The 24,732-nt window shown below is 43.7% G+C and overlaps 2 protein-coding genes across 5 annotated transcripts; both read left to right on the top strand.

Annotated features, from left to right (window-relative positions):
* Positions 1 to 557: 557 nt before the first annotated feature.
* drgx (dorsal root ganglia homeobox) lies at positions 558 to 7,002 on the top strand. The gene is made up of 7 exons (XM_062401504.1): positions 558 to 672; positions 838 to 926; positions 1,722 to 1,822; positions 2,539 to 2,640; positions 4,452 to 4,624; positions 4,996 to 5,108; positions 5,209 to 7,002. Exons 2-7 carry the CDS (start codon positions 869 to 871, stop codon positions 5,586 to 5,588), a joined length of 927 nt encoding a protein of 308 aa, XP_062257488.1. The 5' UTR covers positions 558 to 672; positions 838 to 868; the 3' UTR covers positions 5,589 to 7,002.
* Positions 7,003 to 9,743: 2,741 nt separating this feature from the next.
* LOC133966659 (uncharacterized) lies at positions 9,744 to 24,187 on the top strand. Of its 4 annotated transcripts, XR_009923965.1 has the most exons (4): positions 9,744 to 9,888; positions 11,810 to 22,382; positions 22,696 to 22,760; positions 22,845 to 22,907. XR_009923965.1 is itself a non-coding variant. In XM_062401669.1 (3 exons), exons 2-3 carry the CDS (start codon positions 12,015 to 12,017, stop codon positions 23,409 to 23,411), a joined length of 11,313 nt encoding a protein of 3,770 aa, XP_062257653.1. In that variant the 5' UTR covers positions 9,744 to 9,888; positions 11,810 to 12,014; the 3' UTR covers positions 23,412 to 24,187. The 4 variants fall into 4 exon arrangements, 3 of the variants coding, with proteins under 3 accessions (XP_062257653.1, XP_062257654.1, XP_062257652.1); XM_062401669.1 differs by having other exon boundaries at positions 11,810 to 22,760; positions 22,845 to 24,187; XM_062401670.1 differs by lacking the exon at positions 22,845 to 22,907 and having other exon boundaries at positions 22,696 to 22,831.
* Positions 24,188 to 24,732: the final 545 nt, after the last annotated feature.

Below are 24,732 nucleotides of genomic sequence, written 5' to 3'. Positions count from 1 at the left end.
AAAGTGGACCCCCTAACACACCCTGACGAGCAATTAACCCGCCCGACAGTCAATCTAAAACCCAAAAGCAGTCATCCTCCTTTTTTTAATATATGAAAGAACCAAATAAAAAGTGCAGCGGGTATGTGCGCATGTTTATGGTTAGGGAATAGTCCTGACTCTGGAATAACAATCACTGGTGATGAATTTTTTTGGCACCATGAGCAGAGCTGCCGTTTGCCACCCTGGGTATAACTCCCCATCTCCCCTCTTCCTCTCCGTCTTTCTCTGACACACACACACGCGCGTAAACGCACACACGCACGCAAACACGCACGCACACCAGGAGTTGGGGTGACAGAGACAAAGCCCTGATAATCCGATTAGGACCAATTAGGCGTGAGATTCTGCGACACGAGCTGAAAGCCTTAACACTCTGCAGACAGTTATACAGTTATAGAGACATCTGGACACTCCCAGAGAGAGAGTGTGTGTGTGTGTTTGTCTGAGTGTGTGTCTATGTGTGTGTGTGTCTGTGTGTGTGTGGTTACAGAGAGATAGAGAGAGACAGGGAGAGAGAGAGTGGGAGGGAGATGTGGACACTCCCAGACACGGAGTCAGAGAGTCAGAGGAAGTGCACGAGCCACTTCCCTCCAGAGCGCGAACTCGCTCACATCAGTATCCTCTGTGCAGGTAGGATGCTCATCCCTCCTCAGCATCAGCACCGCATCTTCCACAGTCCCGCACGGTGGCGCCTCTTCCGTGGGACGATTCTTAGAATATGTCCCGCCTCAGACGCGAGTGTGTGACTTCAGACCCGAGGCTTTTTTTGCGCTGAAACTTTTGTGTCTGTTCCAGGTCTAGTTTCGCAGCTCGGAGACGCGCCAGGATGTTCTACTTCCACTGTCCGCCCCAGTTGGACGGAGAGTGCTGTCGCTCCAACACGCGTAAGTTTTTTTTATCTGACTCTTTTGCGTTTTCACAAACTCGTTTTTATCCAGTCTCTCCCTCAGATCGCTCCTAAAGCCGGGATCTGTAAACTTGTGTGACGTTAAGGTTCGCGGAATTTGCGCGAACGGAGTGTGTGTGGTGTTGTTGGAGATCCGACAACAGGCCCGAGCGCGTCTTCTTTTCTTCTTTAATTACATGTGATCATCTCGAATGAATAATGAGAATAACACAGACCTTTAAAAGCAAAACTTTGGCGATTTGACGCAAAGACAAATTAAAACGTTTCCCATTATTAAATACAAAATTCAAATTGACTGGTTGGATCTTTCATTGATCTTTCGTAAACATCTGTGTCATTTTTTCTTTCCCACAAACTGTGGGAATAAAGGGTTAAGTGTGTTTTCCCTTCTGCTGTCAATCTGCTGGCTGTTTGGCTGAAAAGCGCTGGTGCTCTGGCCCCAGGGCAGAGGGGGCGTTTTGTCCCGGGCACAGATGTTGGGTGTCATGGCTCTTAGTCCGTCATGGTTCCCCTCAGACCCCAAGCATCACAGTTTCGTTTAATGGAAATAGAAAAATGTGCCAGGGAATAAATTCCCCATCATTCAGCCAACATTGTTTGCGGCATTTCTATTTTATTAAAGGCATGAATCCAAGGTTGTTGTTTGTTTTTATCTATAAGACATTATCTGGATTAACTCATTTGAAAAAAAAGATAGAATCATCAAACTTATTTAATGAAATGAGCAAATTCTCCCTCATTAACTTTTTCTTTTCCTTTCTTTTTTGTACAGTGAATTCCAGCGGCTTTGGGAACCACGCCCCGGCTGATTTCGACGATGGATTTCTTCGTAGAAAACAGCGCAGAAACCGAACAACATTCACTTTGCAACAGGTAAATATTCACCAAAAAATACAGAGAACCAGAAAAAACTGACACTTCGCTCAGAGCCAAATACGCACGACGCACAGTTGCTGTAGACTGGAAGTAAAACAAAGTTTTCAAAATGAAGCAGAGACTTCTAGTTAAATGTGACCTTTATAAACTTTTAGAAAATAGTAGAGAAATAGAGTAAATCACATAATTGCTTCACACGTATTTCTAAAATATATAAGGTGAGGAAACCTTAAGAATTTAACACTTTGGAAGATCATGCGTGGGCATGACTGTGAAGTGACCTGAGTGTGTGTATGTAGGTCACTAATAAACCTAGAGTATTATTACTATTACTATTCTTTTCTAATAGTTCTAAAAGGTAAAGATTGTTTTTCTAACAACATGGACCTGATGAGGATGAAAAAGGAAGAAAGAAAAGAAAAGAAAGAAAGAAAGAAAGAAGGAAATCAAATTGTATTTTCATATAGCCCAGATTCTAACAATTAACAACATGCACCCAATAAGGATAAAAAAAGGAAAAAAAACTAAGAAAGAAAGAAAGAAGGAAGGACAGACAGAAAGGACATTTCACAAGTCACAATTTGCCATATAGGGCTGAACGATTTGTACAATAGGAGTGAGGAAGAAGAAAGAAAAGAAGAAGGATGACACCTTAAAAATAATCAACTAACTAATCAACAATCAATCGACAGTGAACTTGTTGTGTTTTGCAGCTGGAGGCTCTGGAGGCTGTCTTCGCTCAGACCCACTACCCGGACGTGTTCACCCGGGAGGAGCTGGCGATGAAGATCAACCTGACCGAGGCCCGCGTGCAGGTAAGTCTGCAGCCGCCTCGTGCGTCCTGGTCGCTGGGCACGTCTGACCAGTGCGAGAGAAAGAGGGAGAGAGAGAGAGAGGTAGAGAGGGAGCGAGAGGCTAAATGAAGCCACTCTGTCATCCCGCCGATGCACTTTAATAACATCAACATAATGGTGAATATTAGATTAGCTTGATTAATCGGTCATTCATAATTAACCAGCGATAATGGTCCTCGCTAATTTGTCCACGCGTCTCAAAGGTGGGGGATACATCAAGCGTCCTTTCCACAGAAAGAGGGAGAAACCTGCAGAAAGTCCCTTTTCTCCACGTGCCTGATTCTGACACACACACACACACACACACACACACACACACAGACACACACACACACACACACACGCACACCTCATACACGCACTTCAAAACACATGCACCCTCGACAAAAAAAAAGTAATAATAAAAAATAAAAACCTCAAATTTGCCAATTTATTTTCCGCCTCTGCCCCCTGCACATGCGTTCTTATAAACTTGGCCACGCTGTAATTAAGTTATGTGTCCTGTATGTAATTTCCTGCATTCCAGATTTGCTTTTGGGTTTTTGTTGTGCGCGCAGATCTAATTGTGGGAAATATAATAGTTTGCCTTTTGTTCCCCAGGGTCATCTTACTATCGCTTAAACCCAATGGCAGGGTTGATAATGGAATCCGGCGCTGTAAATTAGGGATTGTAAACAAATTATTCCCCCCTCCTAATCCGATTACCGCATTCCTATTATTAAATCTGAACATGAATCCACGGCAGTATGCAGGGATATTAAACTTACATTATTATTAGAAAATAAATTTCCTTTCTTTTGTAGTGTTGCTGCCCCCCACCCTTTTTTTTTGTAAAGTGTCAATGGGCCTCCCCCGCATTAAGAGCACACCGCAAATTGAGATTAATGGAGCAATTATAGTCCATTCAGAGGCGGGTGTGTGCGTGTGTGGGGGGGTGCGACTTCTAGCTGGAAGGTGCAGGGGTGAGATAAGTCCATTGGTTGCATTGTTGTCCTGCCACCAAAAATGTTGTCCTTTCTTTATGCCCGATGAATGCACACGTTTTGTTTGGCTGTTGACATCATTTGTACCTCCCCATACAATGGCAGGGCTGCAGAGCACATGCACACCAACCTCCCATTCACACATCATGATTAATGCCTGCTAGAACCAAGTCCTAATCGAATCTGATGTTGTCAAACAATCACTAAATAGGGAAATAAACGACTTCATCACGGCCGCCTCTCTCTCGGGCAGCACGACTGTCAGTGGGAAGTCATTAAAATATGATAATGAAAAATTGCTCAATTAAATGTTGTTATAGACGGTGACCTTCATTCGATTAAGACACCAGAACTTGGGCCATGTCTCCTCGGCTGTGTGGATGGTGAAGTTTTGGAGATAAGTCAGGGACTGTGGGAAAATGACAGTGCCTGGTGTGGGGCGTTCAAACACCGGCTGATACATACAGAGAGAAAAGAAAAAGAGCAAATAGAGCATTTTTGTTTAATACATGTATCTGTTTAAAAGATTGATAAAATGCAGAGATATATATGATAAGGTGTCCTTTAAGTTTATATTTCTTTGTCTGTGATGTGCAAAAAAAAAAGCAAGAGAAATTAAGAACGAGGAAAGTGAAAAATTACTTTGACATGGATGGAAAACTACATTCAATGAACGAAATTAAAATGAGTCATAAAATGCAGCAGGATCCCAGATTTAATTTGTAATTCTAATTAAATGTTTTTGCTTTTTTCCCCTCATTTGTCTTCCTTTTCTTTTTATTAATACAGGTTTGGTTTCAGAATCGCAGAGCAAAGTGGAGGAAGACGGAGCGAGGGAGCTCAGACCCCGAAGGAGGGAAGGAGCAGATGAGTGAGGGCACTCCGCCGTCTCGCAGCCTCAACTCTCAGTCTCCGGTGGACCAGAGCAGAAAACAGAAGGATCCGCTGGAGATGCAGCAGAGGTGAGAGAAATATAAAGATAATACAGAATGAGAACTTTCTGTTTTTTTTTGCTCTAATTGTCATGAAACATAATTTCCATTTGTCGGAGACGGACACGTTGCTGTTCCAGATTTACACAACAGCAATCTGTTATATCTATCTGATTTATAGATATAAAAAAGAAGATCCTTCTGTCCATAACTGCCAAACCAAATATCTGAAAGCATTAAGGATAATTTAAGTGACAGGATATTCACTGTTTTAGTCTTTCAGCTCCTCAGTGCAAAGTGTAGTTTGAGAAATACAAATGTAGTAGATATTTTTATAAATGTGTAATTTGTCAGTTTTTAATTAAATCGCTAATTGGAAACAGTATGTCGGTTCTCTCCAGCATCAACAGGACTGTGGGTCCTGGCGGTCCCTTCTTTCCGTCTTGTATACCAGGCTCCCTGCTCAATTCGGCCACCTACGCCCAGGCGCTCTCTCAGGTCGCCACCCTCAAAGGTAAATAGGATCCACATTAAAGAGATGGTGTTCACGATGATGTATACAAATCTGATTTTTTAGTAACTCCGTCACAACTCCCTCTCCTGCTGTCTTCCAGGTAACGGCCTGTGCTCCTGCTGTGTGTCTGACCCCATGGGTCTGTCCTTCCTGCCGCCCTACGGTTGTCAGGGCAACCGCACAGCCAGCGTGGCCGCCCTGCGCATGAAGGCTCGGGAGCACTCGGAGGCCGTGCTGCAGTCCGCCAACCTGCTCAGTGCGGCGACCGGGCCCGGTGCCGGCGTGGGAGTCCTGTCCGGGGTCGGCGTCAGCTCGGTCGGGGTGGCGAGGCCCTCGGTGGGTCCCGCCATTGAGGTGCCTGGCTCCATTGGAAGAGGGGGAGACAGTGCAAGTCCCAGCTCGGCCTCCAAGGTCCAGGTCCTGGGCAGCAGTCCCGACAAACACCCTCAATGCTCCAAGGATCCACTGGAGAAGAAGTGAGGCGCTGGACGTAAAAATGGATACTCTCAATCTCTGTGATCGTGCCTGTTATTTCTTCTTTACTCGACTCTACTCTGGTCGTATGAGCAACTAAGCACAACCAATGACTGACTCCAGAAACACGCGGGGAGAGACTCTGCTGATACAGTGTATGGATGCAAACAATGAATATTTATTTGACAGTAAATTATTATTGTTTGTGAGATGCTGAATACTTGGGGCCTTGTTATCCCCATTAAAGCACACGTGTGGTTTCGGATCTATATTTGTCTTCATGCACTCTTGGACTCTATCTGATGGACATAACATAGATGCAACGTGTGTGCAAAAAAGACCTATTTGATAATGTGAATTTAAGTAACCCTGATTCAGCTCCTCTTGTTTTCTTAAAGAGGACAGATGCTTACAATGTGAATGTTAATGCATGTGAACTGTGAGTGTAGAGCTAACGGCAGGACAGTGAGGATCTTTGCAGGCAATATGATGGTTATAGCATCAGGTCGGTAACGGGCTCAAACAATCGTCTCTGGTTTCTTTTTCTTTTTTAAAGTGAAAGTGCACTTTAATATTAATCAGCCATTTCCAGTGTAAATGTGTACATGTGCCAGAATACAGTTTGTCCACGTGGGAGGCGCAGGCAGGCTGAAGCAGACCCAGCGACAGAGCGGCTCTGTTAGCACATCTGTAGCGCCAGCAGACAGGGAACACACCGCTCCTGTTGTGACATGTTCTTTAAAACAATTAAAGATGTAGTCGCTCATGTTCCTCTCCTGTTGCCTCTCGCTCCAGCCATCTGTTCTTATACATTATTTATCAGCCTCTCTTAAAGCTGGGAGTGGAGAGCCATCCTGACTCTTATTATTTATTTACTTTTAGGAACGCCGGCCCCCCCTCTCTACCTTCTCTCCATCTCTGAGCGGTTTTTAATAAACCCCATTAAACATGATATATGCTATTTATTAATATTGAATTTACATAAAAAAAAAAAAATCTATCATCACCTCAGGGCTCCTCACACGGCAGTTCATCACAGGCAATACACTTCTTGATTCATTATTCCTAAATATCTCCTCTCACCACAGTGACTCCTGAATAAAGGCTCAGCTGATCACACAGAGAATACTTAACCGCAGAGCACACAACCAGTAGTTGGGCTGATTCAATTTGTGTCCTTGAGGATCTTCTGGAAATTACTTTTGATAGTCAATAACACAATTAAGTAAACTACACAAACATTACCATGAATAATTGATAAGAAATTATGTATTACCATGAAGTACTGGTTCAATAATTGATGAGGCGACACCCCGGTGACACAGACGAGAGAGATAATGTCAGACGTCGTGCCAGGTCGTTCACAGAGGGCCGAGCGCTCGTCCTCTTTTTCACACCATCATGTGTGCATGTTGTAAATATCCTGCAAATACTCCAATAAAGTGACGCTTTCAATGACTCTGAGTGGCCCGCTTGTACCATGAGCACTTCTCCAAATTTTACGTGATTTTTATTGCATGAGAACATGACATTTCCCAACACACACACACACACTCACAGACACACACACACACACACACACACACACACACACACACACACACATACACACACATCATAATAAAAGCTACACATTTACTGGCACTTCTTAGGTTCAAAGGCAAACATTTTGCCAAAATAGAGTTTTTAAATCCAAACCTATTAAGGCCTATGTTTATATATTTGGTATCATAATATTCTAGGCCTGTTATAGAGCAGATACTCCATCTATTCATGCCTCAAATAGTATTACCAAAACCACCATGTCCTGATAGAATGATTTTGCTTGTGTTAAGAGAACATGTTAAGCCCCGTGACATGGCATCTAATGATAACACAATACAAATCAGCTCCTTTTTCTAAAACTGCACCAATATGGGCGACGGATTCCAGCCAACTCACACAAAAGATGAGAGGAACACATTCAATCTCGACACAATTGAATACTGCAGTTGTGGAATTTAATCATTAGCCAAAACAAAGGATGCTGAAGTTGTAATGACTCCGATCATCATTAAGTTCGACACGGCGCCCATAATTCACTGCTTTAATATTTCATAAACAAGTCAAGTTGGTGTTGACATTCAGCTGTGCATGTGGCATCATTGATAATTCTCTGTCACCTAAAAAAAGTCCTGAGGCGGTCTCGCGGAGCATTGTTATATCAAATTAGCTGGAGAGCGGCCAGAAAAGCAGACAAACATGGTGAATATGGGCAACAGCAGTTGAACTCTGTTCTTACAGTGCAGTTAATGGGCTTCTTTTGTTGCAGTAATGAAATATTTGCAGGGGATGTGGGGCAACGTGGCCTGAAACAGGGAGACGTGGTGCACATGCACTCATCTGCAGACAATGTAAGGCACACAGAGAAACACAATATATGCTAAAGAGAGGCTGGCACATACATAGAATTGTTTTGCTCGACATCGGGTGCAACACCTACATTTTACCATTCAAGGTCCCAGCTCCCAAAGTCAGACATTCAGTGCATTCAGGCCTCAACATCACCCCCCGCCACACACACACACACTCACACAACAGTATCATCTGTGCTTTTAATTCCTGCAGCAGACCTGATCGATAACTCAATCAATTAGAATCAATTAAGCTCATCTCTGAATGGAGATAATACAAACAAAGCATATCTTAATGCAGCGAGTAATGTGCCTGTCTGCTGTCTGCCACATAACCGCAGCCCCGCTCCTTACTCAGCACAGCGAAGAGCATCCTCAGCGTTTGTGATCAGTGCTCACGGCAGCCCTCAGTCCCTTCACTTTGCAACCGTGTTGAAGCAAAGTTGAAGATTTTTCACTTTGCAAAAAAAAAAAAACTCAAGATATGTATCAAATCAAAATTTCTGTCCAGACCACATGGAAGTGAAGGTGGGTTCTTAGTTCGTCCACTAGAGGGACTTGGTGAGCAGGAAACTTGCCCCACAACAAGCTTCATCTCAAACCTCAATGGGAAAATTGAGCACATCAGATCAACACACACTGTGTTATTTTGGCTTAGGGAAGACTTTGTAAATTTGTATTAATCATTCATCAAAACAAATTTTCAACAATTGCTGAGTATCAGGGGCCCGACAAGTGCAAAATAAGATGATATAATCAGCAATTTGCAAATTGCAGATGACGATGTTTGAGATCTCTGAAGCTTATTTCATAGAGTTTATGTAGAAATGGATATTATTGACATTCAGAGCCCAGGAAGAAAAAAAAGGAGGGCGCGTGGGTGGAGAGTTGGAGGTTTAGAAGGGAGGAAGGAGATTAGTTAAAAAGGGATTACCTCAGCCTTTCCCCAAAGTTTGGTGAGCTGTATGCAAAACCATCTGTGTGTGTGTGTGTATGTGTTTGTGTGTGTGTGTGTGTGCGCGTGTGTGTGGGAGTATGCGAAGGAGTGCGTCACCATTAAGGACATGTGTGTGTGTCCATCATCCTGCCAGGCCGCGGCCCTGCACCCGCCAAGAAACCCAGGAAACTATCTGCTACAGCAATCTCCTATTATAGCAGCAGGGGCTGTAAGGGGGGGAGGCAGAGGGGAGGTGGGGTTACTTTTCAGTGGGGGGGGTTAAGATTTCCATCGTTTTAATAACAGACAGATAAAATGTGACGAATTTGCCATCACATGTTTTTATAGTCGAGACGAAGCTCCGTTCAGGTCGGTGGTGACACTTGTTGACACTTCATATGGTTCTTGTCAGTGCTGTACAACAAAGATGGAGGCACTTCAGTGTGAGGCAATTGGGTTATTTACGTCTCCCAGTGGGGGCTCTTGAACTCCATTCCCAGCACCCCACCCCCCACACAGTAATAACACACCTTTGGGAATTGGGCTTATTTTCTCCTGGTTTCGACCCCACAACCTCCTCCTCTGCTGCTGGTAACATTTCCCTTCGGCTTGCTGACAGTTAGCTGTGTAGCTGCTAATGGCCGACAGCTTGCTGTCCATATTTATAAATAGTTGAAAGGCTGTTTGTTTCATCCGTCAGACATTTGACACCCGAGGATCTCACAGACCCACATACTGCAGCCCAAGCCCTCTTTCCGTCCCCCCATGGTGGACACTGTGGGAAAAGTCCTCTATTTCTGTTTGGTGTCCGGATCCGAGTTCTGCTGCCTACCTCTGGTCAGACGCTCCAAAACCTGACAGTGGACTATCGAGAGTTTTTTTCTTGGATTGTTTTCCGTAGAAAGAGGCAGAGACGGAGTCTTTGGAGGAGTTTAACCTGGAGTAGATCTCAGATTATGGATTATAGAGCTGAAAGGTAAAATAAGAACCCAATCTACATAATTTTTCATGTTTCAATGAAACACATATGAGGAAGACCTAAGACAAAAGTCAATATCCTTAACTTGCATGCATTTTAAATTAAATCTTAAGAGTTCAAATTAAAGACAAATAAATGAAAACATTCAACATTCCCTGCTTTAATCACCGAATCAAAATACATTTGCTTACTAAAGATTCTCTTTAGTGGTTGAGTCCATTGTCAGAATTTTATTTTTATTCTCCTTATGTATAAATATAAATCACGCGGAGTTCTTCCTGCTCTCAGATTGACAGATCTGTTGCTGTCCAGTCTCAGACCACTTGAAAATCACGGCTTGTTCGGTGTCAGATTTTTGAGTCAGAGGCCCCGTCACAGGACCAAAATAAACAGATGCAAGAATAAACAGAAATCTCCCTGACATTTTGGCAGGAGCTGATTGTGATGAAAAGGTCTTTATTTAGTCACAGCTACTTCACTGTCGTTACAAACATTTCCTTATAAACTGAACACAAATCTGTTAAGATATTTAATTATTATTTAAAGTTTAATATTTTAGGTGTATATTTTATTATAATTTATTTTATACTTTGTTTCATTTTAATTTCTACATTTTTTGGCTTGTGTGGTTTTTTAAATATTTTGGCGCATGGCTAGAAGGGAGCCAGTGACACAAGAATTGCATTGCCAGCAACTTCTGTATGTAATTGTTGTGCACATATTTAAATATAATCTTGAAATCTTGTGTAAGGACATAAAAGGTAAAAGACAGTGGTTTTGTGTTTTCTTGTGTAAAGTTCTTATTTCACCTGAGTTAGAAGCCACAGTAGAAAGTTGCTGCACAAACCTCTTTTCATTTCTGCACCAGTTTTCTGTGCTGCTGACTTAACCTGCGTGAAGCTGTTCTATAGACGTGTGTGAGATGGACGCCCATGGCAGATGATATTAATGAACTACTGGGTATTTAAGGTGGTGCTGCCGGGCAGCCGCAGTTAATTTACCCATGACGTTGCCTTGATGCCTCTAAATATAATTTTTATTTAAAGCACAGTACAAGACAGGGAGTATGACATAAGAAAGTTATGATGAGTTGCAGAAAATAGTATTTTGCATTATATATTTTTTAAATATATGCAATGCAGAGTGCCTGCTTCAGATTTACAGATTAGAAAACATGGATTTTAAATTTGTACTTTATTGATTTCTAATAATTAACTTCCTAATAACAATTGTATTTGGTGCTCTATACATTTAATTTGTACATTTTTTAATGTTAGTTTTTGTTAAGTCAATTTAAATACATTAGTTGAAATGACATATCTCATTCAAACATTTCGGGTTTTGTTGTTACTTTTCAATTTCAACTCAGATTTTACCTGTGAAATCTCAATGTAGTAGTATTTTCCTTCTACTCTCTCCATAGCACCAAAGCAAGACTTATTACTAATATAGCAGTTCACTGTTCCTAACTGAGTCAAACAACTTGCTGGAAGGCTGATTTAAAAGTTTAACATTTCTCTAACCCCTTATTGATATGACATTTTGAGCTTGTGTGTGTGTGTGTGATTGTCTAAGTTGATACGGCGCATTCTGCTTTCCCAAAATAACTCACGTGAGGCTGTCTTTCCTGTGCCTATAGCAACAGTGTAGTTTTATTTCCATGTCCCTGAAGGTCACAGTGATTGAGCAGAAGGCTTTACAGAGCTGTTTTCAGAAGCACATACAGTACATTGTTGTTTAATCCGAGGGGGTCAAAAGACCCTCCTTAATAAGGCCAGCTATCTTTAATTGGGAACAACAGCCGAAGAGTTTGAAAACATGTTTATCTTAGATTATCACACTTTTTCCTGTAGTATTATATGCTTATAAGCATGCATTGGCCGGATCTGGGCTAACACACTTTTCTTTTGTCTTGCAGGAGAACAACAGATTTTGGGATCATTTGGACAGATGCCAACTAAAAGGCAAGATGAGTTAGGCCCGACCGGCTGAAGAAAATCCAGGGGCCCTGAACTCTGGGTCCTGCAGCTCCAGTGGCAGACACAGCGTTTCATTTTGAGGTCTGTGTTTGCATGAATGACTGAGCATTTGAGGACAGAGCTCTTTGTTTCCGAGCCGGCATCATGACCTCAGTTGAGAAGCGCCGCTCAGGTCGAAAGAGCGGCCGGCATCGAAAGAACAGCGATACTTCAAACGGTGGATCGTTCCTGGATGAGACCGACCGCGAGGTCAGCAGTCTGACAGATCGAGCATTCAGGAGCCTCTGCATTGGAGATGAGGCTGTTTATAACGACTCAGACCTCTGTTCCTCTTCACCCTGCGGCCAGAGAGACAGACAGCTGGCCTTTAGTCAGGGCGGCCAAGACAGGGACAGAGAGGACAGAGAGAGAGAGGAACTTAAGAGAGCTGCCCATGAGAGCTTCAGCGTCAAGGTGCAGCAGTATGGACAGGACTTGATGCGTGGAGGAATGTATGGGGCCGAGATCCAAAGAGATCCGCAGTGGGAGGCTTACGGCGAAAGGACACGGGGGAGGCTTTCTGCCACATTCCAGCAATCCTTTGTGGAAACCTCCCAACAGGAAAGATCTCTGAGGGAAGACCAGTTGTCATTCTTCAGCAATGGAGCCACAGATTTAAGTTCGCAGCAACGCAGGAGCCGCTCCAGAGTTTCCTCCCTCATCAGAGCTTTTAACTCTGACGGACAAAGGGATGGAGCAGGGACGGACGGTAAACCCAGAGAGTGGAATAATGAGACAAGCTGGGACAACTCAGCCCTGATGAATATCCAAAGAGAACTTTCTGATTTCTCTTCATCATACCAGCAAAACTTTAACAGTGATCCTTTCCTGACAGGAGGTCAGTTCACGTCTCAAAACTCTGGATTCTACTCTTCTGAAGTAGCAGCGGTGGCTCATACAAATTCTGCATCCACTTTCATGAGCGCTTCCCACAGTAAACACAGCATGTCCACGCAGGTCAACTGCAACTCTAACTTCTTTATACACAGTGAGTTTAGTCCCTTTAAAGTATGGAGGGATCATAACAGGTTTCCTTTTCAACAACGGGACGTCTCAGGGTTTATGCACTGCTCTGAGTTCCCTAAATGGTATGAGACACCAATGTACAGGGAGCTTTCACAGGAGGCCCGGCCACAGGGGCCTTACAGGTTTGAGGAGAGGGGTATTGGAAACCTGAGGAATAACATGGTGCCAATGGTTCCTCCCTCTCCTCAACGCTCCACATCAACATTTACAATGCTGCAGAAAGCTTCGGCTGTGGAGAAACGCAGCGAGTCCGAGTTGGCAGGTCGTTATCCCCACAGGAAGCGAATGGAGGGTCTGGGAACTAACAAGCTTCCGCCCCAGCGCCCATCAACTGCATCGCCTACTCCCGAGATGTCTCGACGTGTGCGGGACACCATCAGCTCTGTGAAAGCTCTTCAGCGAAAAATCAAAATGATGGCCGAGCAAAACATGGAAATGGAGATGAAAGCAAATCAACAAGAAGCACTTTGTAGCAACGATAATTTAATTCCTTTTGGCAACAGTGCAGTAACAGGGGCAGCAAATGTTGTCAGAGGTAACACAACCCCACTCAACATCAGTCAGCTTCTCACACCCTCAGTCCATGCGAATCAAGATGCAGGGACATCAGTGGTCCGAGAAGGTGCGGTTTCACCTGAGCTTGTGGAACATGCTCCGGTGCGAGCTGAGAGCAGGGGAGCTACTCCTGACATAAGGGGGTCAAGCTACAAATCGAGAGCTACAAGCCTACTCTTCAACCTCAAGGACAACAGGAAACGAGTCAAAAACACCTACAGCCCAACCAAATTCAAACAGCCTTCTGTGCAGGAGCCGAGAGACACTGTGATAGATATCCCAGATTATCCCGATCCAGACATTCAGTTCACCCAGGTAGAAGAATTCAGCAGGACAAGTGCCGCCTCACATCAGTATGCAAACCAGTATCAAAACCCTGGATTGTCACTTGCAACAGAAAACCCTCGTCCTAAAACAGCACCTGCAGGCCAATGTTCAGAATACACATTAAGTGAATACCAGACAGCTAAGAGGCAAAGTGAGATGGTTCAACATCACTCCACGTCCACTGGCTTTACACCTGAAAACTACACAACCAATCAGCTGGCTAATGGACAGTATCTCCATGAAGACTTAATGTCATATACTTCCTATAAACAAAGCATGAGAGATAATGCGAAGGATGAATACAGGCTTAAACCATCTTATACAGCTACAGAGGCACCAAGAAAGAGTGTCAACAATCCGACCAGAGAATATTTCATAAGTAGGGCAAATGCTGAGCAACATTTTAATGAAACAGCGGGCAGGGAATCCACAAAGGTGGATAGATATCAGCAGCCGAAAGACAACAAACATGATTACAGTAATGTGTCCACACAGGATAGGTGGAGACAGACAAACAGCCAAGACACTGAAAGGCTCGGTCTGAAAGCAACTGTCTCTCCATGGAAACAAGAGATTACTGCTTTAACAGAAAAAGAGAAACATGCACAGGCTTACCAAAGCGCAGCCCCGATAAATGAGGAACTTAATTTACCCAGAGACAAATACAGAGGCGGACATCAGCAAAGTGTAAATGCAGAACTTGAAACAAGAAGGTTGAGGCATGTATATGGTGCAGGATTGGCCAATCCTAACATTACAAACCAACTACCCCAATATGCTCCAGAAATCAGTAATTCTAATGTGGGAAATCAAGAATATTATGGACAGCAACAAGCTGGAACAATTAAAGACAAATATGCACTTCAAAAGCATCATGGACACAATGAAACGAAAAATTATTTGACACAGAATTATGAAAGGTATGCTGTTCCAGAAAACCAAAATCAACCCATCTTTAATACTAGTAGAGACAAAACTATGTGCACGCAGGAAACAGGTCAGAGACAATATATGCCGGTTCCAAAAGGACACGAAATGCAAAGTCTCCAGCCACTACAAGTCACAACGACGATTGGAGATAATGTGCACAAATATGCATTATCTAATCCTGACAATGCAACTGCATCCACCATCACATTAAACCAAGTGAAGGATAAACAGTTGGCTGATGTCAATGCTGGACAGGCCACAGCAGAAATCTCCAAAGTGGAGCTGGCAAAGGTTCAGCACCGGGCTCAAGTGGAGCCACCCAAAGCAGAGTCGGCCAGGTTAAATTTAGCAGGGCAGACTGGTTCAGAGAAAGTCAAAGCCCAACAGGCCAAAGCAGAACTGACAGAGCGCGAGAGAGACAATCCGGCTAAAATGGAGGAGAAGAAAAAAGGAGAACAGAGAGAAAAACCAAGAGAAAAACATTCAGAGCATGCAAGGGAGGAGCAGAGGAAGGCACGAGAACAAAAGATAACAGAAGAGCCAAGAAATAAAAAAGAGGAAGTGGCCATGCACATGAAAGAGGAGCAGGTCAAAGCTGATCAAGCCCGAGCAGTAAGGCTAAAAGAACAGCACATAAAAACTGAACTGGCACCGACAGAGCAATTAAGAATACAAAAAACTACACAGGTCAGAAGAGAAGAGGAAGAACAGGTAAAAGCACAACAAATTGAAAGAGAGCAGAGAGAGACCGAACGAACCAGAACAGAAAAGATTAAAGCAGAACAAGCTAAAACAGAACAGGAGAAAATGAAGGTAGTTGAGATGCAAAACTTCAAAGCAGACCACATTAAAGTTAAGGATGTCAAACAAGAGAAATTGAAGATGGATTTGATTAAAGCTCGTGTAAATTCAGAACAAACGATCCCAGCGTTAAATAAGGCCAAAGAGCAAACAAAAGTAAAGCTAGCTAAAGCAGAGCCAACAAAAACAGAGGATCTGCAGGAAAGGCTAGTTAAACCTGGATCAAAACTAGCAGCGATACAAACAGTCAAAAGTGAGCCGGATAAAGTTGAAAAAGTTAAGACAGAGTTAGCGAAAGCCAAAGCAGAACTTGCCAAAATAACAGAGAAAATGAAAGGAGAACAAAAAGAGAAAGTCAGAAAAACCAACATCGTAATGGAAAAGGACATTGCTAAGAAAGATGTTGATTTAAACTTTAATATGAATAAAAATGAGGATTATAAAAACCAGGATGGAGCAACACAAATGCATCAACTGAATGAAGACTCACTTGACAGAGGGGCTGATGATTTCAACTGTTTGAGAGGAAAATATGGTTTCACTAATGCACTTACAACAAACAGAAAAGAGGAGTTAACTGCAAAAAATTATTCTTCGAATGATGACAAAGAAACAACAACTATATCTCCTGCCACAGCTGAGACAGTGAATAACAAAAAATCAAATGACAAACAGAGTCCTGCAAGTGTACTTGCAAAAGCTAACACAGAAAATAAGGACAAAAGCGAAAGCCTTAAATCAAACGAGGAGACAGAGGGTCACTATGTCTACAGTGAGTCATCCAAAGAATTCAAATTATCCTGTTCTGATAACCTACCAACCCATGTAGATAACAGAGCAAATTGTGACACTGTTACTGATAAAGTTAAGGACGAAAGTGTCGAAACGTTGGAAAAATGTGAAGCTGCGAAACTCACTGATGTATCACATCAAAGAGATTCTGATTTGATGAAACTCCTGCCTCTTGAACGAAAACCTAAGTCAGTTGAGCACAGTGTAGGTCCAGGTAAAGATCTGCATTTCACCCCTCCCAGAGCATCGACACATAAAGAGAGAGCACAGACCAAGCAGGAGATTCTGACTTCCAGGATAAAAGCTCATGCTGAAAAAGAGATTTCAGCAATAAAAGAAAAGGGTTTTGCTATAAGAGATGGGTTTATATCCAAAAACTCTACCAAGGTATTAGCGGCTAGTCAGAGTCTTAACATATGTCAAAGGCCACCATCACAGGAAGTGTTTAAAAAGCATGAAAGCACTATGTCTAGTAATTTTACACCAAAGCGGCAGATGGAGCAATCGGGAGTACAGACGGAGACAGTCAAGTCTTTGCCAACCCCCAGTTCTGCTACAATACCAGTGAAGTCGGGGGTAGCCACTGGTCAGTCGGTAGACCATTTACAGAAGCAGGTTCCAAAAGAACCAGTGATTAGCAATGACCATGTGCAGGAAACTACCAAAGATGAAAAACTGACAGGATGTGATCATAAAATCACCGACAAGGGCTTGATAGAAAAACAGAACACAGAAATTCAATATGAAGTTAAATCACTTGTGCAAAGTGAAGAGCAGGCCCCTGTGGACAACCGTGGAAAGCAGAAATCCAATCATGGAACCAACCCCGGAAAACACAAAGATAGGCTTAAAGACAAACTTGCCATAAGCACCGGCCAACAGAACAAGGAGAAAGAGGATCTATCAACAGCTATATCTCTGGTCAAAGCTGAAAGCACAAAACCCATGACTTCAGAAAAACCTGAGGGTAAACATGAAGAACTTCATGAGGACTCAGCACCTTCAATAAATCCTTTCTCTCAAGATCAGAACAAAACCCCTGTGGCTGATGAAAGCTTGCAGATCATGGGAATCATGGTAATTGTACGAGAAAGAAAGCCATCCGAGAGTGATAACACCGACCAGGAACAAATAAATACAAAAGACAAAGAACACAGTAATTCAGAGCTAGATAAATGCCATCCCAGCTCAAGTTTAGAAGTAAGTACAGGAAAATATTCTCCCAAGGAAAATAGCATAGCAAAGGAAAAAGAGAGAGTTGGGCAGGAACTTCTTCCCACAGTTGGTGTGGTTAATCATTCTGAAAATGTTTCTGAGAATGTCCCTGTAAAAAAGACTGATCTTCAGAAGAGTACTTCTATAGATGCTAAACCTCAAACGGAAATGCGACTTCAAGAACCACTGGCTGAAAAAGGCGTGCCATCCACAGTCACAGCAAAAAATAAAGTATTGGCTGACACTCAACACCCTTCCGACAAGCAAGACATGAAAGACAAGGGACAGAATGACTACTCAAACAAAATGCCCAAACAGAACCTGGCAAAGGACACGTGGAAAGATGAAGTAAAGAATAATATAGGAGAAACAAATGATCCAAAAAAAACAACAGCACATACCGATGACAACCTCAAGGCTAAAGTGGAAAACACAGGAATCAAAAATGATTCCAACAAAGCTGATGCAGACGCTCTGGTAAAATCTGATGTCCAGCAATCATCGACAGCAGATGATGGCGAGTGTGCGCACCCAATGGAAGAAAAGAGAAATGACCCAACGCCACTCAAGCCATTCAACAACACCACTCCATCTCAGCATTTACCTGAAAACCAAATCAACCCTGTATCCCCAAGATTCGAGACACACACTCAAGTGGAGGATGTTGTGCATATAGACAGCATTGCCATCAGAGTTGTCCCAACGTGTGCAGCAACTAAGAATGACAACCTGAATACAGTGGGAAAGAATGCTGCCACAGTTGTCCCAGCCGATGTGCTTGAATCTACTGAACATAAAGAAGTTGCATCATCAAGTTCTACTTCTGTGAACACTTCAACCAACAAAGATAGAATCAAGGACCTCACTCCAGAAGACAAATTTGGAGTACAATACGTGTTGTCCAGTGTGAAAAAACTGTCTGATTCATTGAAAATCAGCAAACAACAGGACAGCATCAAGCTAACCACTGAAAGCACTCAAGCTGAAAGTCAAAGGTTTGATGACATAAAGACTAGTAGGAATTCAGTGGATAAATCACACGAACAAGCCATGGAGGGAGACTACTTTCAATTGCAAGGGGTAGCAGACACAAATAATGACCTCCACAATAGTGCCAATGGTGGAGAGACGTTAGATGGTGTTTCAAACGAAAGGATACCTCCAGCGTCACTAAACAGGACTTCTGTCAATGAGGAAGTAAAAAATGACGCTTTTTCTTTGAATCAAAGTAAGAGGGAAACAATGGAATTAAGCACAGTAGGCGTCCGAACTGCGAATGTGGAAAAGAAAAACAGAGAAACAGAGACTTTGAAACAGAGCGATGGTCCCACAGAGAGACAGGAAGTAGGTCAAGCTAATCATTTGAGAAAATCCAGGTTATCAGCAAGGGAGAGACAGAGCTCAAGAAATGCATACCTAGCAAGGGACAATGCTGTCAAGGAAAAACCCGAAGTTCAACCAAAACCAAAGGAAAAAGTATCCACAATACCTGAAATATCTGCACTTGCAGACTATGCCAGACTAAAAGTAATTGTTTCAGAGGAGGAGGAAAACACCATTCAGGAATTCCCACCCAACAAAAAGGAAGGATTCTTCCCACTAATACAGTCTCGTCACAGCAGACGCCCAGTGTTCACTGATGACCCAAAAGATATCGCTGTCAAAAAGAAGCACATGCCAAATAAGACAGAGATGATTGCCAAAGTGAACAGAGAACCCAAGGCATTCATATTTCCCATTACAGAGAAAGAACACCAAAGGACAGGGATGTTCAAACTGGGAGATAAAGACAAACAAGAGAAAATGGTCTTAGATGCCCCAGGTGCATCAGATGCTGGAGCAAAGAATACACAACCCGTCAAACGTGAAAATAAGTCGCTAACAACTCATCTCAAGAACCAGTTAGGAGAAGAGCAAGTTGCTGGAAGTGATACTCAAATAGATCAAAGGGTTCCTCAGCCAGTCAATCCTCCATTGCAATCAACAACCTCATCTTCTGCAGTCAACAGGCCAAGAAACACATCTGCATCCCAGCAACTGAAGTCCCTTGTGAACTCTGATCCGCATAAAAATCATGATGAAATCACAACTCAAACAAAAGAGGAGAAGTTAGAAAATAAAGTGGCTAAGTCTGGGGAAGAAAGAAAAGAAGCAACGAGTTCAGGAGGGATTGCTACTCAGCATGAAGAAACCACACCAAAACCATCACAGGAAGAACTAATGCCTAGAATAGAAGAAGAGAAAAGAACAGAAGATATGAGAATAAAACACATCATGGAGGAGAGTAGAGCTTCTCTGGCTGAAGAAGAGAGGAGAGCCACTCAGAGGGAAGAGGAGAGGAGAGCAAAAGAGAGGGAGGCCATAGCTAGAAGGATCAAGGAGCGGCGGGAAAAACAGAGAGAAGCAGATAAAAAAGAAGAGAAAGAAAGAAAAGCAAAACAGACGAAAGATGACAGGACAGAGGGAGAAATCGAGAGGTCAATGAGTGAAGGCAAATTGAGAGGGGAGGCAGATTTGCTAAAAGACCATGAGGAGTGGAGGATGCTGAAACAGAAAGAGGAGGAAAGAGCTTCTCGAGAGGATCCGCTGAGGAAAGCTTCAGAAGAGGAGCAACAACGAAAAGGTGCACCAGAGGAGCAGCAGAGGAGAGTGACTCTGATGGAGGAGCAGCAGAGAAGAGCTACGCCAGAGGAGCAGCAGATAAGAGCTACACCAGAGGAGCAGCAGAGGAAAGCTGCAAAAGAGGAGCAGCAGAGCAGAGCGGCTCTGATTGAGGTGCAGCAGAGAAGGGCTGCACAGGAGGAGCAGCAGAGGAGACCTGCACAAGAAGAGCAACAGAGGAGAGCTGCCCAAGAGGAGAAGCAGAGGAAAGCTGCACAAGAGGAGCAGCAGATGCAAGCTGCCAAAGAGGAGCAGCAGAGAAGAGCTGCACAAGAGGAACAGCAGAGAAAAACTGCACAAGAAGAGAAGCAGAGGAAAGCTGCACAAGAGGAGCAGCAGATGAAATCTGCAAAAGAGGAGCAGCAGAGGAAAGCTGCACTAGAGGAACAGCAGTGGAAAGCTGCAAAGGAAGAGCAGCAGAGGAGAGCAACTCTTATTGAGGAGCAGCAAAGGAAGGCTGCTCAAGAGGAGCAGCAGAGGAAAGCTGCACAAGAGGAGCAGCAGAGGAGAACTGCAAAAGAGGAACAACAGTGGAAAGCTGCAAAAGAGGAGCAGCAGAGGAGAGCAGGTCTGATTGAGGAGCAGCAAAGGATAGCTGCACAAGAGGACCAGCAGAGGAAAGCTGCACAAGAGGAGAAGCAGAGGAAAGCTGCACAAGAGGAGCAGCAGAGGAGAGTTGCACAAGAGGAACAACAGTGGAAAGCTGCAAAAGAGGAGCAGCAGAGGAGAACGGGTCTGATTGAGGAGCAGCAAAGGAGAGCTGCACAAGAGGAACAGCAGAGGAAAGCTGCACAAGAGGAGAAGCAGAGGAAAGCTGCTCAAGAGGAGCAGCAGAGGACAGCTGCTCAAGAGGAGAAGCAGAGGAAAGCTGCACAAGAGGAGAAGCAGAGGAGAGCTGCCCAAGACGACCAGCAGAGGAAAGCTGCACAAGAAGAGCAGAAGAGGAGGGCTGCACAAGAGGAGCAGCAAATAACTGCTGCTCTGATTGAGGAGAAGCAAAGAAAAAGTGCACAAGAGGAGCAGCAAAGGATAGCAAAACAGAGAGAGGAGAAGAGACTCGCTCAAATTGAGCAGGAAAAGAGAAGAACACAGGGAGAGGAAGAGGACAGGAAAGCTGCTGAAAAAGAGAAAACAATTTTGAAACTTAGAGTAGAAAAACAAGCCAAAGAAGAGAGGACTAGATCACTTGAGGAGAGCAAAGCAGAGGAGGGGAGGGGGGAAGCACAAGAAGAAATAGCTCAAAGAGAGGATGAGATCATGGCTAAAAGGAGAGAAGAAGAAGAAATGCTTGTGTCTCAGAGAGAAAAAGAAAGAGCTGCTCAGATGGAGGAGCTCAAAAGAGCAGCACAAATGAGGGATGCTCTCCAGTACTACGCCATATCCTCAACAGAACCAGAGCGGAAATCCAAAGAAAGACAAGTACGCTCCCCTTTACCCTCCCAACAAAAACATCATCCATCAGTGTGTGAGTCAACTGAAGACTCAGGATACCCCACTCGGTCTTACAGGCCACCTGGCTCTGCATCTCCAGCTCCTTCTCTGCCCCGCTCCAACACCTCCTCTCCTGCTCTGGGAGGCAAGCTCTCGATGTTCAGGGTGAAGGATAACACGATCAGAAGTTCTCCTTTCACGAAGTCGGTCAAACCACGCTTCCATAAGAACTTTGGAGAGGAGCTCCGTGTGGGTTCCCCCATGGAAAGGGTGTCAGAGAGAGAAGAGGAGCAGGGGATAATGAGACATAGTGCTGGGATAAACAGACATGCTGTTATCAAAGAATCTTCATCACAGGATTACTCTGCCCATCTCCCACAACATAGGCCATACTCCAGGAGGAGCATTGTTCTGGATGAAGATGACTCCCGCTCGGTCATGAGCAACATGTCAGAGGATGTGGAGAGTTTTGCTACCAGTGCTGCTGACCTTGCAGATACACGAGGCTTGTATGACTTCGATAGGCCGGAATCAGCCTGTAGTTTCAGCAGTGATGTGTCTCGTTCAATGGGCAGGCCTCCAGTGGTTCCCCCAAAGAGCGACAAAGCCTTGCGCAGGGCAAAAAGGTTAACTACTCGGAGGATGAAGAAGGAGACGTGCAGAGCAATAGAAGACGGCCCTGCTGGAGTTGGAAAACCTCTTCAAGAAGTCCCTCGTCCTTCCTCCTCCACTGAGGTACACTCCTCCAACAAACATGCTGTGGCTTCCCCTCATTTTTCCTCTCCCGTGTCCCTTGCTCATGCTCCAGCAATGGAGTCTGGCTTGCCTTCTTCCCGCACAGAGCGCACATCATCTCACCATGCTGTCCACACTTCCCCTAATGCCTCTGGTCCCGGCTCCCTCCCAGTTGCCTCGCCTTTTGCTACTGCCTCTGTTATACTCCCCGTTGCTTCACCTCATGCTACTGGCCCTGTGTCCCACACTGCTGCTCCTAAAACGGTTTCTCATGTTTCCTCTTCTCCCACTCTCCATCATGCCAACCATCCAGCTCCGGTGACACAGTACCATGTTGAGTCAAGCTATCCCCAGTCCTACCCACTGACTCAGCGCAAGGTGCTGCAAGACCTCGGCTCCGGTCAGTATTTTGTAGTGGACGTACCTGTTCAAGTGAAAACAAAGACTTTCTTTGACCCACAGACGGGAGAGTATGTTCAGCTGAATGTGCGTGAATCTGGCAAGAGCCCCTCCCAACCACAGTCCCAGCAAAACTACTCTCAGCCCCAGCTGCAGACCCAGACGAAGTCGCAACAACAGCCCATCTCCCAGGCCTCTCCCACTGGCAAGCCCCTTATGCTTTATCAAGGCTACCATGGGTATTCCCAGGGTTACCAACCAGCAGCAGTCAACTCCATGCCCCCCCACAGCTCATCAGCCCCCATGACTCACCAACAGAACCAACAGTCTGTCAGGGAGAACCACAGCTACGGATATCCAGTCCCTGAAATGAGACAGTACTCTGAAGGGCATCGCTACAGCCCGGAGAAGACACCATACATGGACACAGTTAATGATACAGAGAAAACATATAACAAAGTTTACAACACACATGGCTCATATGAGGCGTTCCCAGAGTGTGACACAAACAGCCAGCTTGCAGGAAGCTCTGTGTGTGAAAATGAAAACTCAGCCCACTCACGATATCAACCCAGAGATATTATACCTATCACTGAACTGGAAGACTTTATGGAAGTGTCTGACTGGTGAGAACACAGACTGATTAATTATGTACAAATAATGTAAAGCAAACAAGAAGCAAAAATAGAGAATTTGATCATATAAAGATAAGCAGAAGAAGTGAGTGAATGGATTGTTACATGTAGCATTTGAAGTGACTTTTTTTCAAATGAAGGAAATATCTGAGTGAATAGTTTTTTTGAGATGCTGTTAAATTGCTGCTGCTGATTGTAGAGATTCATTGTCAAGCTATTTATTGTGTTACAGAGAAGTTCACCATTCCATTAACATGAACGTGAGAAGCTGAGATATGTGTATACAGTGTGATCAGTATCACGGAGCCTCGTAAACCTAGAAGGAGGTTCCCATACATTAAACAGCAGAAGAATGTCAACAGTGTTTAGTAGGTTGGAGAAATGTTGGTCTCTGCTATAAACACTGACCTATTTAAGTTTTCCTTTTTTTTTTGTTGAAGAAATTCTTCTTTTGGAATTTTTGATGCATGAGATATAAAGATCTTCAGATGGTGTAAAGGATAATTTGTTTACTCAACCCTGTTATTAAGGTTTTGTTTCATACAGTAGTCCATTTTGGAAAATTGGAAGTTTGAAGGAATGTTTCTGTGTTGCTGTGAAACAGAGTAGTGTGAAATAGACTTGTTCAGACAATAAAAAACAATATTAATTCAATGAAACAATTGTTCATCACAATGACTGTCTAACAGAATCTGCCACATAAAAGTTACAAATAAAGAAAAAGGTAAAATAAAAGATAATTGCTAAAGGATGATTTTATTTTACTACTCAAAGTCGGTAACAACAATAACTGCCACTGGCATCCTGCTCTTGAAATGTACCTTAGGTCTGAATGACTCAAAATAAAGAGTTGTTTTACTGAGTGCATAACACTCGATTACGAAGTGTTGTTCAGAGAGCACAATAATATGTCTTGAGAGATTCCAGGAACGTAAAAAGGAGAAAATAACATTTTGGTGATGCCTTGTCTTTTATTTCCCTTGATTCACAAGCGCAGATTAAATGTTCATGACATTGCTGAGAAATGCTTGCATACACTCATGAGGTATTGTTGTCCCCCTGAGAAGCAGTAGCTTGCTTTGACCACTGCAGGGCAGAGGAGAGTAATCTCTCCTCTGAAGACTTGAACTTCAGGCTCGTGGAAAAGAAAACTTGAGGGAAACCCCAAGTGAAAGACACACTTAAGAAGATATATTAGTTCTCCAATGACACCAGAATTATTATTTTGGCATTTTTACACATCACCCACAATTGATAAAACATGTACTGCGGCCTGAATTTAATCTGAATGTACAGTACAAATACTTTCTTTTCAA

The sequence above is a fragment of the Platichthys flesus genome, chromosome 12 (assembly GCF_949316205.1).
Source record: "Platichthys flesus chromosome 12, fPlaFle2.1, whole genome shotgun sequence".
NCBI lineage: Eukaryota > Metazoa > Chordata > Actinopteri > Pleuronectiformes > Pleuronectidae > Platichthys > Platichthys flesus.
This window is presented reverse-complemented; position numbering and strand designations above follow the sequence as displayed.

Bases quoted from the DNA above. Each gene is read 5' to 3' on its own strand.
- drgx (XM_062401504.1), top strand. From the start codon at position 869: ATGTTCTACTTCCACTGTCCGCCCCAGTTGGACGGAGAGTGCTGTCGC. The intron at 927-1,721 runs GTAAGTTTTTTT...TTTTTTGTACAG, and splicing joins GTGCTGTCGCTCCAACACGC to TGAATTCCAGCGGCTTTGGG. The intron at 5,109-5,208 runs GTAAATAGGATC...GCTGTCTTCCAG, and splicing joins TCAGGTCGCCACCCTCAAAG to GTAACGGCCTGTGCTCCTGC.
- LOC133966659 (XM_062401668.1), top strand. From the start codon at position 12,015: ATGACCTCAGTTGAGAAGCGCCGCTCAGGTCGAAAGAGCGGCCGGCAT.